Source organism: Mauremys mutica, chromosome 3 (genome assembly GCF_020497125.1).
Source record: "Mauremys mutica isolate MM-2020 ecotype Southern chromosome 3, ASM2049712v1, whole genome shotgun sequence".
Classification (NCBI taxonomy): Eukaryota; Metazoa; Chordata; order Testudines; family Geoemydidae; genus Mauremys; species Mauremys mutica.
This window is the reverse complement of record NC_059074.1, coordinates 47,037,733-47,057,094: the sequence shown is the minus strand read 5'-3', so window position 1 is coordinate 47,057,094 and position 19,362 is coordinate 47,037,733. Positions and strand designations below refer to the sequence as shown.

Genomic DNA, 19,362 nt, shown 5'->3' with positions numbered 1-19,362 from the left:
AGAAGCACAAAGAAACACAGTATTTCCAGATCTAGGTTTTAAAGAGACAATTTTGGAAGCTTACATTTTCTCATCATGGGCCTGATTTTGTCACCCTTATATATTGAGCAGTATATTAGTGGTTAGTCCCATTGCTTTTAAGAGGACTAATTATGGAGTCAGGTACACCTCTACCTCGATACAACGCTGTCCTCAGGAGCCCAAAAATCTTACTGTGTTATAGGTGAAACAGCATTATATTGAACTTGTTTTGATCCACCAGAGTGTGCAGCCCTGCCCCCCCCCAGAGCACTGCTTTACCGTGTTATATCCAAATTCGTGTTATATCGGGTCACGTTATATCGAGGTAGAGGGGTACTGCTGAATGGATGAAATCCTAGCCCTATTGAAAGCTATGGCAAAACTCCCATTTACTTAAATGAGGAGAGGATTTCACCCCATGTGAAATAGCTAGTGCTATTGTATTCTGATCATCAAGTATCCATTTCAGAGAACAGGTGGGGTGATAAAATTATTTCTTTCACATAAATCAATGATTTATTGAGCATTTGCCTTGGCAACAACATTATTTCTATGCATGTGTCACAGTTAACTGTAAACCTCTTTTTTGGAAAAGTTTTTATACTCACTTCGGGTTGAAATTTCACACAAGTTCCCATCCCATACATATTTATTTTCTGGACCAGGTAATTAAAGTTGATCAGCATTAAATTAGATTTAGACTGCTCTTTTTAGTGCTACTGTAATATAATATTCACTGTATTTGTTTTTTTAAATCAACATTTTTCAGACTACTAGCTCATTAAATGGTAAAGGCCTTTTGGTTTTAAAAAAGCAAGGGAATTCAAAGTTAAAGCTACCACTGTACTCTTATTGCATTCTCACATGCCCAGAAATTTTAGTACATCTGGGCGACACCTTTGTACTATATTCTGCATCTCCAGTCCCTACAACACAGGCCGAATGGAATTAGTTTAGGTCACAGTGGCAACTTAAATTAACAATTACTTGTGCAAGTTCTATTTGATGCTTTTAATAAATAGGTTTCAGAGTAGCAGCCATGTTAGTCTGCATCTGCAAAAAAAACAGGAGCACTTGTGGCACCTTAGAGACTAACAAATTTATTTGAGCATAACCTTTCATGGGCTACAGCCCATTTCATCGGATGCATGCAGTGGAAAAATCCACTGCATGCATCCGATGAAGTGGGCTGTAGTGGGCTTGCACAATTACTTGTGCAAGTTCTATTTGATGCTTTTAATAAATAGGTTTCAGAGTAGCAGCCATGTTAGTCTGCATCTGCAAAAAGAACAGGAGCACTTGTGGCACCTTAGAGACTAACAAATTTATTTGAGCATAAGCTTTCATGGGCTACAGCCCACTTCATCGGATGCATGCAGTGGAAAAATCCACTGCATGCATCCGATGAAGTGGGCTGTAGCCCATGAAAGCTTATGCTCAAATAAATGTGTTAGTCTCTAAGGTGCCACAAGTGCTCCTGTTCTTTTTGCAGATGCAGACTAACATGGCTGCTACTCTGAAACCTATTTATTAAAAGCATCAAATAGAACTTGCACAAGTAATTGTGTCAGTCTTTAAGGTGCCACAAGTGCTCCTGTTCTTTTTAATGAATAATTTCATTGATATTGAAAAGCAGAAATAGCTTGCAAACATACCTAATATTCACTGTATTAGAGTTAAGGAAAACCATTTAAAATTGAAATTGAGATGGAAAATAAATAGGGTTTCATCCATCAGTCTTGTGTGTAGCTGAGATGCTCTTACTTTTGCTGCTTTAGCTCACGCCTCTAAAGTGATCAGAACATGGATTTGTTAAAATTTTACATTCAGGGCTTTTCAATACATCTGGGGTTTTAAACCACTCAGACAGTGTATTTAGTTAATATTACAATTCTAACATGGTGTGTTGATTTCTAACTAATTATTTTTAAATGTGCAAGAAAATACCTTATTATACTGATTAAAACACCTACAACACTTAGATTATGCTCCATTTACCATGGAGTCCAACCACTATTTATGCTCAGCCTGAGTAGTCCCACTGAATTCAATAGGACCATTCATGAGAGTAAAGTTAGTCACATGCACCAAAGTTCAGAAGACCATCATTTTCCACAATGCTTCATTGATCTTGTCAGGCTAGAGTATAGCCTGGCATCCACGTAGGGGAGTAAGACTGTCCCTTACATTCATCTGCAGCCTCCCCAGACCCCAGTGCCGTAAGCGTGCACCGTGTAGCTGCTATTGGCCCTAAACTGACCAGGGGGTGGGGGGAGGGCGGGTTGGATAAGGGGCAAGAGGTCCCCGGGGGCAGTCAGGGGACAGAGAGTGGTTGGATGGGGAGGAGGTGGTTCGGGGGGGGCGGTCAGGGAGCGGGGGGATAGGGGTTGGATAGGCATGGGAGCCCCAGGGGGCCTGTCGGGGGGTGAGAGTGTGGATGGGGGTCAGGGCAGTCAGGGAGCAGGGGCGGTTGGACAGGGGATGGGGTCCCGGGAGGGGGTGGTCAGGAGACAAGGAGCAGGGGGGGTTGGATAGGGGGTGGAGTCCCTAGGGGGCGGTTAGGGGTGGGGGGTCCTAGGAGGAGGCAGTCAGGGGACTAGGATCAGGGGAGCTGGATGATGGTAAAAGAGAGGTGGGGGAGTGTGAGGGTTTCTCGAAAATTAAGATGGGGGAGTGATGCTGAAAAGTTTGGGAACCACTGTTCTAGAGCAAGGCCCTAAGGCATGCAGTTCCTTCTCTGTGCTGCTCCAGCGGAGGTGCACCTAGGCCATGCCATGCCTATGGTCAAACCATGATCTAGTCTCCCCTTCCTCCCACTTCTCTCTCTCACACACGCGCACACACACACACACACACACACACGCACACACACACACACGTTTTTGCCATAAATCCAAGGCCCAGTTTTGCAATTCCCACTCATAACAGTAGTCCATGCTCATCTGAGCATTCCCACCAACTCCAAAGAGATATTCAAGTAAGCAAGGTCTGTACAAACAGGTAAGGGTCTGTAAGGCTGTGTCTTTAATTGTGAGTCACTAAGGCCCAAATATCCACAAGTAACCACTGGTTTTGAGTGCCCAACTAGAGACACCTTGGGAGGGATTCTCCATAGATGTGGCGCATCCACAACTCCCATGGACTTGGACTTGTGAATGTTTAGCCCTTCTGAGAAATAATCCTGAAGTGTCTGAAGCTGGGCATTCAAAAATGTAGGTACCCAAAAACAGGGGCTTATTTTCAAAAGTTTGGCTGCAAATAACTAAGAATATGGGCCAACCCCTATTTCCACTAAAGCCAATGGGAACAGGAATGGATCCCGGAGAGCATTATATGACTATATTGTACTTCTTGTCTTTATGTAATCACACTTAAAAACTGTCTCCTTTAAATTCAAAGTTTCTCAGATAAACCAAAAGTCACAGAACTGGCTGGGAGTGAAAGGCTCTTCAGGGAGATGTTGCATTACCTTTAATGGTGGCTGTGTCACCTCTGCAGCTCTTGGAACTTGCTCTTTCGTTTCCTCTGGAAACCTGTTGCTCTCTGCTGGAAAGCTGCCTGCTGTGGAGGCAGGAGCCTGCGGCTTGTTGTTAGCCTCTGGAAAAGGCTTCACTTTCACCGCTGCCTTGTGCTTTTCCTGAAGAGCTGCTCTAGGGTTTCTTTGATCTTTAATGTTGTCATCAGTATCAAAAAGACTGCCAGAAAACTTGGATATCGGCTCCTGTTTGTTAGAGAAAGAGAGAAAGACAGAACAACAGAAATATCAATGCCTAATTACTGTTTAGGAGTCTGGACATTATATTCAGTAAATTAGTGTTTTTCTCTATCACATGAGTGTAGATCGGGGTAACACCACTGAAGACACTAGACCTAACTGTGCCCCCAAAATTCATGTGCAGAAGGGATCCTCCATGCAGCTGCCTCTGTGGCACCACCTCCCACTTCTCAGCGCCCTGTGGAGCATGTGACGCAGGTTTGGGATTCACAAGCAATGGTAGGGGACTGGGTAATGGTGAACGTGGACAGTGGGTGGCCTCTCCTTAGCAGGGTTGAGGCCTCCGCCTCCTCCGAACCCATGGAGATAAGGTAATGCAGCCTGGGACTGGATTACCTAATATGCGGGAGCTCCTCTGCAGTGGGAATCCTCCATTAAGGGAGTCGGGGGCCAGCTGGAATCTCTAGTACAACAGCTACATTGGAGCCATGCTGCCAGGAAGTGTGAATGGGGCAATGGAGGCACATACATGGTGCAGAGGCAGCATAGGTCCTCCTTTCAGATGACCTTATGTCTTCTGTGGATCCCCAGAGATCCATGCAGTAACCCCAGCATCCATGAGAAGGTGGTGATCCAACCCACTGCTTTTAGCTCAGGCTCCAAGAGGTAGTGAAGCAGAATGTATGTATAAACCATCCACATAAAACACCCCCAATAATTAATTCAGGCTGGGCAGTTCCTTCAGACAACTCTGGTTTCAAAAAACACAGTAGGTTTTCCATATGCAATTTTGTGTTTCTTGATGCTATTTTTATTAGAGAGGAGTTAGCAAGCTGGCTAAACAAGTCTCAACCCCTCTCTTCTAAATTGGCTTCGTGGGTACAGGGTTTCCATATTTGTATATGGCTGTTTTTTTCTTTCTAACTTGGCAGCTAAAGGTTTGGACCAAATCTTTTGACTACCGTATCCTTTACTCCTTTAGTTGGAAGTAGGGCTGTCAAACGATTAAAAGATAAAACAAGTGGAAGCTACAAGTCGAGGCACAAAGGGGCATATGAATGTTTAGCATATCTGGCACGTAAATACCTTGCAACACCAGCTACAGCAATGCCATGAGAATGCCTGTTCTCACTTTCAGGTGACATTGTAAATAAGATGCGGACAGAATTATCTCCATAAATGTAAATAAATCTATGTGCCTTAAATATTGGCTGAACAAGAAGTAGAACTGATGTTTTGTTTTATGTTGTGTTGTTTTTGAGCACTGTTCCTTAAAAAATTTCTAAATTTGTAAATTGCCCTTTCACGATAAAGAGATTGCACTACAGTACTTGTATGAGGTGAACTGAAAAATTCTACTTCTTTTTTCATTTTTTTACAGTGCAAATATTTGCAGTAAAAGATTATATAAAGTGAGCACTGTATACTTTGCATTCTGTATTGTAATTGAAATCAATATATTTTAAAATGTAGAAAAACATCCAAAAATACTTATAATAAATTTAAATTGGTATTCTATTATTAACTGTGTGTTTAAAACTGTGATTAATTTCAACTATTTTTTTAACCTAGATAATATGTTTTTTGTTAATCACTTGAGTTAACTGCATTTAATTGACAGCCCTAGTTGGAAATAAAATTATTTAACATAGACACGTGCATGAATGACTGGGCCAGGATTTCAGCCTCTCTTTCTAAAGTTGCAATGCTTAATACAAAGCAAGACAATAGGCCTAATCCTGCCAGCCTTCCTAGAGTAAAACTCCTGGTCCTTATCAGGCCATTGATTTTTCAGGTTAGACTGTGGCTTTGCTACAAATCCTATGCATGGGGTACTGAGTAGTGGCACCAGCTTGGGGCAGAACAGGTCACGGACTCTGGCTCTGAGAAACAATTTCCTCACTACTTCCTCCCCCCGTGATCCAAGGGGTATAAATTTGCTGCTGGCTTGTACCACAAGCAATTTACAACCACCTCAGGCTAGCTCAGCTCTGCTGGTCAGTGATTTAAGGGGAGGAAGAACCAAGACTCTGTCTACATGCTGCAGGGGTAGGAGTAGCTTGGGCACCATGTGGGACATAAGGGGAGCTCTTACATAAGTGAGTACACCAAGTCCCAACCTAGCTTTTAGACAGCACTGATCAAGGCTTTATATACTGATCTCTGTAAGGACTGTACTGAAGCCAGTGTTATCCAAATAACTTGCATTTACTTAATTCAAAACATTCAGACTTCTATAACTTCTCCACACTAGCATTTGTATAGATATAATTAATTAACATGAGGCCCTGTGTCTCTGGAATTCACTCTCCATTCCCCTCCTTATTCCCCAATAGTCTGAACCCACTGATCATCAAGGTATGCTGAATAGCCCACTTCACTAGAGCTGGGGGAGGGATGTCGACATGGAAGGTTAGGGATTTCTAGGGAAAGAGAGGATATTTCTATTTTCCATTGCTGGACAGTTTTATTTATTTATTAAGTGTGGGTTTGGGGCTCTGCCCCAAGTGGTTTTGTTTTAGACAACTGTTAAGTCTCCTAAAATCTGGGAGAGGCATCTGCTTAAATGTATTTCAATCAAAATAAATAAAGGACTGAAGGTGATTCCATCTCCTCCGCCACAAAACACAAACAGGAACATTGAAACTATGGATTAGAACAGCAACCAGGCCAGTTCAGGAAGTTATAGCTCCTTTCTAACCAGGAGTATCAGATATTCATTGAATCAAAAATTGAATGGGTTGAATATATTTTTAATCTACTAGATTGTCTCTTTGAGATTGTAAAGGAAGCTACTCACATCCTCATCAGGATCCTCCAGTTCCTCTGCTTCTTGCTCAGGACTGACTCTCCCTTCCTTCCATTTGTCATTGCCGGAGCTGAATTTATACACATTGCCATCATGAAAACTTTCTCTTCCCTTTAATGAGGACCAGCGAGAGCTCTGCGAGCTCCAGTTATGGCCACTGTAGAGCTTAGGAGACTTGGGAAGCCACTTAGAGTCCTGGTGAAGAAGAATAAAACAAGACAAAAGGCAATGAATAGATTTAAAAAATGTGACTGTGTAACAGTCAATAGCTACCTAGCAAGGAGATGGCCTGGCAAGTATGGTCGAGTGTTTCAACATCACATAATTCTTTGTTGGCTTACATGGAGGTGAGCACTGCACCTAGGAAAGTGAATTTAATCCAACAGAGACACTTAAGGTTTGCCTAAGCTGCAACTGAAGGTATGATTTGCATTAGCTTTAATCTAGCTAACACACTACTTTTAATCTCACTAATACACTAAAAGATTACGCCCATCTACACGCTGTTTTTATCTGTGCTAGCTAGATTAGAGCTAGCACGAACACACATACCTGAGCTACAACTCATACCTTCAATTGCAGCGTAGATGTACCCTTAAGGAGTAAACAGGCTTTAATGGTGGCATGTGGCATGATCTGAAGTCTGTTGAAATCAGCTGGAATTGAATCAAGACCACATTCAGCATCTTAAAGGAGGAGCTCACTGCTCATGCACCCAGGGCTTGTCTACATTACCCGCTGGATCGATGAGCAGCAATCAATCCAGCAGGGGTCGATTTATCGCATCTAGTCTAGATATGATAAATCGACTGCTGAGCACTCTCCCATCATCTCCAGTACTTCACCAGGGCGAGAGATGCAGGCGGATTCGACGGGAGAGCATCAGCCGTTGACTTACCGCAGTGAAGACTCCACGGTAAGTAGATTTAAGTATGTCGACTTCAGCTACGTTATTCACATAGCTGAAGTTGTGTAACTTAGATCGATCCCCTCTGGCTAGTGTAGACCAGGCCACAGATAAACACAATTTGCAATATTGTCTGTGATAGCACCATGTAGTGGCTTCTATACTGCTCTGTTAAAACAAATGGTATGACAAAGCAGCTAGAGCTTCACCTGCTGTTTCTCCCCATCTCTTGACTTAGAATCCCAGCGATATTTAAGTGTTCGCTTTCACTGCCTTGGGAATAAAGTGTTTTATTTTAAAAGCATTGCCAACAAAAGATAAGACGACGTTACATTAGTATTTTTTTTTAACGTTCAGATATCTAAAGCACTGTGAAAAAACCAAGGAGCAAAGGAAAGGGGGAACTTTGAGAGCCACATAGCATGCTATTATAATTTACTTTGTGGTAATTTAGTCCAGTTTTCACAACATCGGGGCCTCTCTTTAAAGCTATACAAAAATAGTCATCTATTTCCCCATGCAAACGTACACATTTCAGAGAGCTTTGCAGTTACACAATGTGTGGACCTAGAAAAGCTGCATGTAAAGATGAGTGGTAGTGGTCACACATCATAAAATGTGCATATGTTCTCTTTGAACAAACTCCTTAAAGTTACAGTATTGGCCCTGGAAATGAGGCAGCAGCTTGGGAGGTTGGTGTTTGGAAAGCATCAGTTCTTTTACATTGCACTTCTACAACAGCTTCCATCTTAGGATCTCAAAAGCATTTTAAAGGCTAACAACATTTCTATAATTGGTAGGTATTATTCCCATTTTACAGATGGAGAAACTGAGGCACACAGGGTAGATGCCTCACATAGAATCATAGAAATGTAGGGTTGGAAAGGACCTTGATAGGTCATCTAGACCAGTCCCCTGCACTGAGACAGAACTAAGTATTATCTAGACCATCCTTGACAGCTGTATGTCTAACCTGTTCTCAAATATCTCCAGTGACAGAGATTCCACAACCTCCCTAGGTAAGTTGTTCCAGAACTTAACTACCCTTACAGTTAGGAAATTTTTTCGAATGGCTAACCTAAATCTCCTGTTACTTTTTGTCTTGTCCTCAGTGGTTAAGGAGAACAATTTATCACTGTCCTCTTTATAACAACCTTTTACATACTTGAAAACTTATGCCCCCATCTCCTCTCCCACCTTCCCACCCCGTCTTCTCTTCTCCAGGCTGAAAAAAAAAACCACACACACAATTTTTTTCAATTTTTCCTCATAGGTCATGTTTTCTAGACTTTTAATCATTTTTGTTGCTCTCCTTTGAACCTTCTCCAATTTGTCCACATCTTTCCCAAAGAGTGGTGCCCAGAACTGGAATTCTAATCACATCTTCCAAAGTGCTTGCAACCCCTCCCAGCTTGGTATTGTCCACAAACTTTATAAGTATACTCTCTATGCCATTATCTAAATCATTTATGAAGATACTCAATAAAACTGGACCCAGGACAGATAAATGCAGAACCCCACTTGACATGGCCTTCAAGCTTGACTGTGAACCATTGATAACTGCTCTTTGTGTACGGTTTTTCAACCAGTTGAGTATCCACCATTCACTAGGTTCCTCTAGGCTATATTTTCCTAATTTGCTTATGAGAAGATCATGAGAGACAGTATCAAAAGCCTTACTAAAGTCGAGATATAGCACATCTATTTCTTCCCCCATCCACAAAGCTTGTTAACCTGTCAAAAAAGGATATTAGGTTGGTTTGACGTGATTTATTCTTGACAAATCCATGTTGACTGTTACTTATCATCTTGTTATCTACAAACTGATTGTTTGATTATTTGCGTCATTATCTTTCTGGGTACTGAAATTAAGCTGACTGATCTGTAATTCCCTGTGTTGTCCTTATTCCCCTGTTATAGATAAGTAATATATTTGCCTTTTTCCAGGCCTCTGGGATCTCTCCCATCCTCCACAAGCTCTGAAAGTATCCTCATAGGAATTTTGTCAGGTCCTGCCAACTTGAAGATGCTCACACATATATACATGCCAATGAGGCAAAGAGATGGCGGACAGTTCTAGACAAGGGAAGCTTCAGGAAAGGCTACCTCAAGAACAGTCCATCAACACATGGTTGCACTCACGCTGTTTAACTGGATGTTGGTTTAACAAATGGTTCTCTTCATATTGCTTTTTTGTTTTTTAATTCAGCATCATTAGTACATGAGGCTTTGCACATACACAAATTACTGGTGTCAGCACAACAGATATTACAATCTGTATTATACATAATAAAGCAACTGATGACAATAAAAGGCCTAGGGAGGGAACATAGGAAGACAAGGATTACCATGCTGGAAGATCATGCAATATGTTTGTAGTCCTCTTGGGATTTTGTCTGCTTGTTGTTTCTTATTATAGTAGAAGAGACTAGGTACCATGCAACAACAGTTGTTCAGTGCAAGGTGTATGACAAAGTTACAGAACTCACTCACAGACTTTTCTAATAGATCATAGTACAATAAAACTTACACATACATTTTCCATTACTATACTCCAGTATGGTCACTTTGCCTCTAAAAAGAAATTAGCTGTTAAAGGGTGCACTCAAAATAATTTTATGCTTAGAAACTCCCCCACCCCGACCCTTTACTAGTAAAAGAGCGAGGATTTCTGGATATTCTAAATTATGTAAGGTCAGAGCATTCTGCTTTGCAGAGCTGTCGAGCCAGTTCACCAATGAATGGAGTTTGAAAGAGCCACAAACAATCATGTTTGCATTAGTGGCTCCCATTCCTGACAGGTTGGCAGGTAGCAGAAAGGACTCTCTGTTGCATTTATCTATCACTCTCCTTGGATGCCAGACAGCATGGAGAGTGCTCCTGTGATCACCACTCTGCTCATTCTTTTTGAGATTGGGTAGGAAGATCAGAACTCTGATTAGACAAATGATTACATGACAGAGCCATCATGAGATTCTAGAGCTGCAGGTAGGGTACCACTAGTACAGGAGATTAGAGAGAGATTATTTTTAAAAACATTAGAGATGGGACTCAGCCACAGTTTAATTACAGATTTGAACTTCCCCAACAGTTAGGGTGTTAGGACATAGGGACTGGACCTCTGTCTGCTTTGCATCTGAGACCCTTAGAAAGCAAGCAGACAGTGTTGATAGTAAAAATAAACACAGGTGTAGTGTCTCTGACCCCATTTAAAAGCTGAACGACAGCTCCTTAAACACACACACAATGTTACAAACACTTTTCCAGTAGGACCAGAAAAAGTTCACTTTCCCAAATGAGTGCAAGTTGAAAGATGTAAACGGAGAATATTATGACTGAATGTGGATAGGTCTCAGTCAGTTACAAAAAGAGAGCTTCATTTCATAGTATCCCTCACTGCTGGTGGTGCTCCTGTCACACACACATGGAGAGTGAGTAGGTTTGTCCTCCGTACAGTTTAAATTTCAATCTTTAACTTGGAAGGGAAGATAAGCCTGGAGGATGCAACTGCAGCGTAGTCTGCATTCCCTATTGGTATTTTCTTCTTTGGTAGAATAAGTTTCACAGCATCAGTTTTTTAGGTTGGACTTTATGCTCAGGCCTTAAATAGCTGATAAATAAGGGAATTGGGGGCAAGAGCACATTAGCAATCCAGGATCTTTTTCACATCCATAAGCTTTTTCATTACTGGAGATCTTCTGCATATGCAAAATATGCATAAATAATTTAATTCCACCTTAAGCAGTTATCTATCTACTCACATTTAGGATCGATGAGGTAGAGATACACAGGTAATTCCAGACAAGAAGAGCTCACCATTCTATTAGGAGTGTGCAATGTTCCTCCACTATATATAACCAGAATGCTTAGCAAAGAGCACATCTACCAAGCCACAAAGAAAAACATGGCCAATGAAATCTTTTTAAAAAAATAGCAAAGATATTTTGCTTACGGAATATAGTTCCGTTCAGGAAATTTAAAATAAATTATTGAAACAAACATTCTTCTCATATCCATCATAGTTTATTTCATTATGATGCACATAAATACAGTTTCCATGGCATGCCCTCCATCAGCATGTGCACACCACATTGACTTACAAAACTGCTGTTCTACTTAATGAACAAGAAACAGGTTGGTGATCCTCCTTTCCCCTGCAGAGGCTTTTCATCTCTGCCTCCTACCCTGTGCTGTCTTCAGATGCAATACCTAAGGATAGTCAGATTCCGTGACTTCCAGAGATTTCCATGATATTTTTTTGCCTCTGTCGCTGCGGGCGGTGGGGGGTGGGGTCCCAGAGCACCGAGCTGCCGTGGGCATTGGGGGGTGGGACCTGGCACTCCCAGCTAGCAGCCCCGGAGTTCTGAGCACTGTGGGTAGCGGGTGCTGTCCTCCCCCGTGGCTTTCATCTCTCCCCGCATGGGCTTCAGTCATCCTCCATCAGCCCCCGCCACTCCAGTTTTAGTAAAAGTCACAGACAGATCACTGGCTTTTGTGAATTTTTATTTATTGCCCATGACCTGTCCTTGACTTTTACTAAAAATAATTGTCAAAATCTTAACCTTAGCAATCCATATGGAACAGTATTTTTTGTCAAACCCTTGTGTGTTAAGAGGACAAGCTATCCTCACAAGGCACAAATAAAATGCAGATATTAAAAAAAAAACCTCTCTAATAAATCCTCTATAGGAATGAGTTTTCCACAGGCAAAAAGATTTGCAAGTTCTACATATCGCTATAAATCATCTGTGCAAACCAACAAAAAATCCTAATCGATTACTCAAAAGAAATGAATGGCTGATCGACTCATTTACATTTTAAGATTAAAAGAGAAAATCTTCATAGCAGTAGGCTGATTACATTGTATTTTGACTTGCAGAAGGAATGTTAACATGGCAGAATTTTCAGATGCGTAGTACATGCGGAATGAAGCACATTGTTATCCATAACTTATCTCATAAAACCCAAATTTCACATTCCAACCTGCTTGTTTCCTATTTTTAAAATAAGTTTATTTATATTTTAAAATATTTAAAAATTGTGAAAATATGGTACTGGTTTTAATTTTGCACGGTGTTTTCCTAGAGTAGACTCCCTTGCCCTTTTATGTATACAGTGCATGTAGCATTCTACGAACCAAAAAGGATTGTACATTTATATACTGTAGCTCTTTTAATGAGAGAAAGATTTCAAAGTGCTTTACAATCAAACAGATATTTTTTACAAGTGTACAAATCACTTAGTCTGAACAGCACACACACCAACATTACTAAATCCACCAATATTCTCGGGAACAGGAAGATAGTATTTCCAACAGATACTGAAGTTTCTGGGAGGTGGGCAGAATGTAATCACTCAAACTGGAATTTTGGTTAGGCTCACAGAGTTAATGCTCCTACAGTTACACACACACACACACCCCTGCTAAAAATGGCCACAGGATCACTAATCACCACAGATGATCAGGACATCCAGGTTGGCAAACGCCAACAGTGTACTGCTCTCTATCCCATGGCTCAGCTCCCAGCATCAGAACAACCTTCAGTTCTGATTAAGGCGACAGTCACACCAATTCTACCAGTACCTTAGAGCTTATTGACTCCGTTATTGCACCTTTTAAAGTAAACGAATAGATGAACTGAAAATCTCCTATTGTGGATGCAGTTATACAGCATAAAGGTGGTGTTTATCCTAAAGATATTTATACCAATCTAATTGAGTCCACATTCAAGACTAGAGTTGCCCTGATTTAGTTAAATCGGTGCAAAAGCTATATGTAAACCAGGGATCAGATCCTAAAAAATAAAAAGTGCTGGAACACACTTCCAGTAGTTACTCATAGGCAACAGAACCGAAAGTACCAGAAGCTGGAATGCAAAAAAGGCCGGAACAGAGTTCTGTGATTACTCAAGCCCATAGGGTTCTCTCAGTGCCCTCCTATCCAAGTGGCAATGCAGCCTAATCAGACCTAGGTTGTGAGATGTGAAAGAATCATAGCACAAGATGGTATGGTTATTGGATTGGTTCACATCAACCAGTCACACTAAGAACTGCAGGAAGTGTGCTGATCCCAAACACACTGAAATGAATAAATGAATTAAATAAATAAAAGAATAACCTGTCACAATAGCATTGCCCATAACAAAAATAAAAGTCATAAAATAGTTTTTAAGTTGCAATCTCCAATACACATGCATCATGTGTGACAGATATGGCAATTTCCTGCAACATCATTACTGTATTAAGTTTGTGCATCATTTATGGGCCAGGGATTGTATGTACTTCCATGCGGAAGGGTGACCACAGCTCCTCCAAGAATTAAGAACTGCGAGGGGTGATTAGGCAAATTCACTCAGGCTGTAACACCTCTAGAGAGCCCCTGACAGGCTCCCATGTACTAGTTCAAACTGGATTCTCCAGAGACCAATAGACAAAGAAAGGACTTTTGGTTAAATACCCTGAGTTTAAACTGACTCAGGGTCTTCTTTGTGATCCAGCAAACAGACAGGATCTTCTGCCCAACAGGGGACCCAGCAGAAGGGTTGGAAAGGCTTTGGCCTACTGAGGCCCCATAAGACTGGTGGGTGACCTGTGGCAATCTGTTAACATGCGTACAGGAACTTCTTGTTTTTAATATGTTTTCTCTGTAATCCTCTTACCTTAAGAATAAAGGTGCTTGTTTAGAAAGAGCTGTTTGGTAACTTATAGCTGCTGGCAATACGCTGCTCATAGCCCTTGGAAAGAAAATGAAGTGCAGCTGCTGGCTGTTTTAGGCAGACTGGCTTGCTGGGGTTAACACAGTGTAAGGCAGGGAGCTGTGCACCCTTAAAACCCTCTGTCAGGAAGGAGTGGAACAAGGGTTCCTACCCAGAGACAAGTGAAAACTGGCAACCTGACTGGAACTTAGAGTGGACCACACAGGGTGAGGATACAGGTGCAGTTACTCTGAAACTGTGACAAGAGATGGGAATAGAATGCAGTGCAGGTTTGACAAACTGGAGGCAATGGTCTGAAATCCAGAAAATGAGTAAGAGACAAATGTAAAGTGGTCCACACAAGAAAGAATGATCCAATGCACAAATCGTGCCAAATCCAGAAAGGTGGTGAGCACTGGACACTCCCATTTGAGTCAACACAAAGGGCAAGCATGGAGTCCCTCTCAGAGTTTGGCCCAAGAACGGGTGTCTGTTTTTTAGACAGTATCACAGAGAAGAGTATAAAGGTTACAGTTAGTAAGAAACTGAAATGAATCAACAATGGCAGTTGGGGAAAAAAAACAGCAAATGTTACATCTAATAATCTGTTTTATGGCTAAAACAAGAGGCAATTATTCCACTCTACATTGTACACGTTAAACGGAATGCAGAATGCTACACTGAGGCCTAACACATTTTTAAAAAATAATACAAACACTAGCAAGAGATCAGAGGCTTCAACTGAAAAACGATGAAATGATACGGACTTCAATCCATGAAGATGCCGAGTGCCCTCAAAGTCAAAGGGCTTTTAGAAAGTAAGAACTTTGAGGAAAGATTTAGAAAACTTGGCCCAAACTGCACAATACAAGATTTAGTATAGACTCTCTGTAAAACACGTGAAGAAATGTTACAGAAAGGACCTAGATTGATTAGCAGTCCTAGTCAAAGACAGAACAAGCAGTACGAAGCTTAAGCTGCAGCAGGACAAATTTGTTAAATACGAAGAAAACTTTATATGTATGAAAATGGTTAGACAATGGAACAAAAAAATTGGCCGAGTGAAGAATATCTTAGCAACAGATCAGGATTGATTTAGAAATAGTTACATAAATCTTGCCTTTATGCAGAGGGATGGACCAGATGACTCAAGAGACAGAATAATATAGGATGAAAGCTATCATAAGCTAGACAGTCTGCTCTGATGCTGTAGACATGTCAAGTGTTTAAATATCTTGTAAGACATGGTAGCATTTTAACAATCACAAGAATGGAATTTAGTAACAATCCCCCTAATTGTCTAGACATTTAGCACAATGTTTATAAATACTGAATGCTTGCATTTTAGTGACAAGTAATATGAACCAGCAAGATAAACTTTGGTACCGCACCACTATGCTAATGTCTGAAGCAATTCTGTTTTGAAACATTGCCATATTCAGGGAGGCATATCACAGTACATATATATACCCACAAACAGATACTTTAATACCATTCTAAAACTACCAGTAAAGGTTGATTCTCTCATCAATTTTGGAATTCTGAATTTTTTTAAAAATAAACCAATGTAGGGGCTTCCCTTCACGTGGCCAGTTGACACTCTCACGGTTAATTACAACTGAAGTGCTTGAGCCTAAGATCTTTGGCCAAGTTTTTCAAGAGTGTAAAGTGTTTTCTGGGTCTCTAACTTGACACCATTAACAAATCTGATTTATAAATCTGATGGGTGCTCAGAGCTTTCTGAATACTAGGAGGTTTTATGGGTGCTCAATTCAAGACACGTTAAGGTGAGGCACTAAAAATCTTAGTCTTTATTTTCAAATACATTTCACTTTATGCTCATGGTGAGGAGGGATTCAATCTTTTCAAACTTCCAGACAACAGTGCCGATTTTGTTTGGTTTTCTCCCATTGACATTAATGTATGCTGTCTTTGCACAGAGTAGTTCTTAGTAGCCAAATGAATTAATAATACTTTGATAACCAGCGCTTACATATCTTACATCTAAAGTTCTGAAAGTGGCGTGATCTTAACCTATCAGGCCTCCCACATTATTTCTGTGAAGCAAGTACCGTAAGTACTAAAGCTGGGCAAATACTGTAAAAAGAAAAATTTCCCAAAATAATCCGTCACATTTTAAAGAATAATCTTGTTTCAACAGTGTGCACACATGCCTTTTTGGTGTGTTTTCAAAGAATATAGGAAATATCTGTATTTGCCATTAACAAAGGTTAAGTAAATTTTTAAGCTTAAATACCCAAATGTTCACTGAAAATTAATTTTCCACTAAAATATGCTGTTTGAAATTTTCACTGTTGTTGGTTACTCATCACACAATAAGGGACTAGAAACCATAACATAGAAATTAACTAAGCAACACCAGAAACACATTTCAAATATTTATAATCAAATGTCTGAACAAGCTGCAGTTTAAGAACTATTTATTCACTGAAGAAATCTGTATATGACCTTGAATTTTTCATTCAAAAATTCAGCAATTTCCCCCCACACACAGGATCTGTGAGCAGCAAGAGGTGAAGTTGGTTGAATAAATAATTAGTTAAAAATGATTCACTGAACTCTGATAAGCATTAATACCCCCCTTTTTGAGATGGAAGAATGGAGGCACAGAAGTTCAATGCTTTGCCCTTAGGGACAAAACAAGTTAATGGTAGAGATGGGAACAGAACAGGAGAGTGCAGATACCTAGTCTTCTGCTTTACTAGTAGAGAACACTTCCCGTGACTGTTCAAATACTGTGGTGAGTATTTGAAGGACAGATTCAAAATAACAGCTGTTGTATTCTCATGTTGTAGGCAAGAGGAGCCTTAACTGAACATGTACATCCACAGTATTCCACTTACAGAATATGTTGCCCAACCCTTTTTAAGGTTTATAATGTTTGACTTAATGGCCAGTTGATCTGACTGTGATAAGGTTCTTCCTCCAGAATTGGGCTACACAGAACACACACTATGGAGTTCAATATTTTGTGGGGAGTTTTGGGGTGGATGACAGAGACTTACACAGAGGGCAAAGTAAAACCTTAGGTATCTTTATTAAAATAATGGATAAAGCTAGAAGTGCAGTTCTCATCCCTGGCTTTCTAATAGCCACTCTTGAGCCACTTACTCTGGTCCCCAATGCTGCAAGTTTATCCACTATTTCTCGATACACATGGTAATTTTTGGTATGCTTACTGACGTTAAACATCTTGCTTGCCTCATACCAGAGATTTATCAGAACCCGACTGTGGTCCCAGGCTCAGGTAGCAGCATGCTTGGCAAAGGACTTCTTGTTTGTGGTGATAGCTAATGCAGGAGATGGTTCATTCTGTTTGTAGTTCAGTGGTCAGAATAAAATGGAAGGGTTAAGCACCAAGCAGCTGTACTTGAATCACTGAGGTTGCTTCTGTTTCCTAGGAGTCGATTGAGCCTGAATCTTCGAAGATGTGTTGGGCAGGACCCAACTTCCAGACCATTTTCTTTTACCCTGCTTGGAGAGCAATGCAGCAGTGCACAGACAATCCAGGAAGGTTTTGGAGAGTGCTGGGGACAACTTCCTGGTGCAAGTGCTGGAGGAACCAACAAGGGTCTGTGCTCCTCTGGACTTGCTGCTCACAAACAGGGGCGAATCAGTTGGGGAAGTAGAAGTGGGTGGCAACCTGGGCATGAAATGGTCGAGTTCAGGATCCTGACAAAAGGAAGAAAGGAGAGCAGCAGAATACGGACTCTGGACTTCAGAAAAGCAGGCTTTGACTCTCTAATGGGCAGGATCCCCTGGGAGGCTAATATGAGGGGGAAAGGAGTCCAGGAAAGCTGACTGTATTTTAAAGAAGCTTTATTGAGGGTGCAGGAACAAACCATCCTGATGTGCAGAAAGAATAGCAAATATGACAGGCGATCAGCTTGGCTTAACAGAGAAATCTTCGGTGAGCTTAAACACAGAAAGGAAGTTTACAAGAAGTGGAAACTTGGACAGATGACTAGGGAGGAGTATAATCTTGATGCAGCATAGTGGTTTGTAAAACTATGAACTGAGGACCAAGTGGCAGCCCTGCACGCATCCAATATAGGAATGTCACTCAAACACCGTTAACATTGCCTGGGATCTGTTGGAATGAGCTCACATCCTTTGAGGAGACATAGCCTGGGCTACTTCACATGCTGTATGCATGATACAGGAAGTTATATGCCTGGAGATAATCTGTGAAGAGATCCCCTGACCCTTCATTTGGTTTTCATATAAACAAACAAGATGACGAGTGGAAAAGTTTGGTCATATCTAGATAAAAAGCTAAACATCGTCAGACATCCAATGTGTGAAGACATTGTTCCTTTGGGGTTGAATGTGGCACTTGAACCAAGTGCAAATGGGAAACCACTTTGGATAAAAACATGGTGTAGATGCAGAATTGCTTTGTCTTTAGAAAACTGCATACGGGGGGTTCCACTGTCAAAGCCTGCAACTCACCCACCCTCTTTGCACATGTTATTGCCACAAGGAAGGCAGTTTTCTAAACACAGAAGGGAGAAAGAAGAAGTTGCAGAGGCTCAGAGGTCTTATAGGAGCCTCTAGGACAGCATAGAGGTCACGCAAAGGAATTGTTTCTTTAACTGGGAAGTGGAAACAAGTGACTCTTTTCAAGAACCTCACTGCCATGGGGTTTGAAAATACCAACTTCCCGTGGATGGGCAGATGAAAGGTGAAACTGCCACCAGGTGGGCTCTCAATGAACTAAGCGCAATACCAGAAGACTGAAGGTGTATCACATACTCCAAGATGTCACACATACCCAGGATGTCATGAATGAACTTGCTAGGCTAATGACCATATCGAGAACTGCTTCCACTTGGCCAAATAGGTTGCTCTGGTGGAGGGCTCTCTTCTATTGCCGGACCACCTCCAAAATTGCTCCTCCTCCTCATCTAACTATGCAGTAACTATGGTGTGAGATGCAGGGAACTGAACACACCAAGATAGAGAGTCAGGAGATCAGGATGAGGAGGAAGGGATATGAGAGGCTGAACCAATAATGTGAGGAGGTTGGAGAACCAACATTGTCCCACCCATGCTGGAGGAATGAGAATGAGCTTGACAAGGTCCAGTTTCAGCTTTAGAATGACCTGCAGGATGATTGGAATTGGAGCAAATACATATAGGAGTGCCGCTTCCCACCTCAAGTGAAAAGCACTGTTCATGGAGCCCTTCGGGT

General features: G+C 41.3%; 1 protein-coding gene across 1 annotated transcript in view; it reads right to left on the bottom strand.

Moving 5' to 3' along the window:
• Window positions 1-17,360, bottom strand: part of LOC123366200 — a 43,244-nt gene extending 25,884 nt beyond the window's left edge. Inside the window, exons 1-3 of the mRNA XM_045009424.1 lie at window positions 17,280-17,360; window positions 6,537-6,740; window positions 3,491-3,742 (exon numbers count right to left, since the gene is read on the bottom strand). Coding sequence (XP_044865359.1) covers window positions 3,491-3,742; window positions 6,537-6,740; window positions 17,280-17,360 — 537 coding nt within the window. The remainder of the gene's footprint in view (window positions 1-3,490; window positions 3,743-6,536; window positions 6,741-17,279) is intronic.
• Between the last annotated feature and the right edge of the window lie 2,002 nt (window positions 17,361-19,362).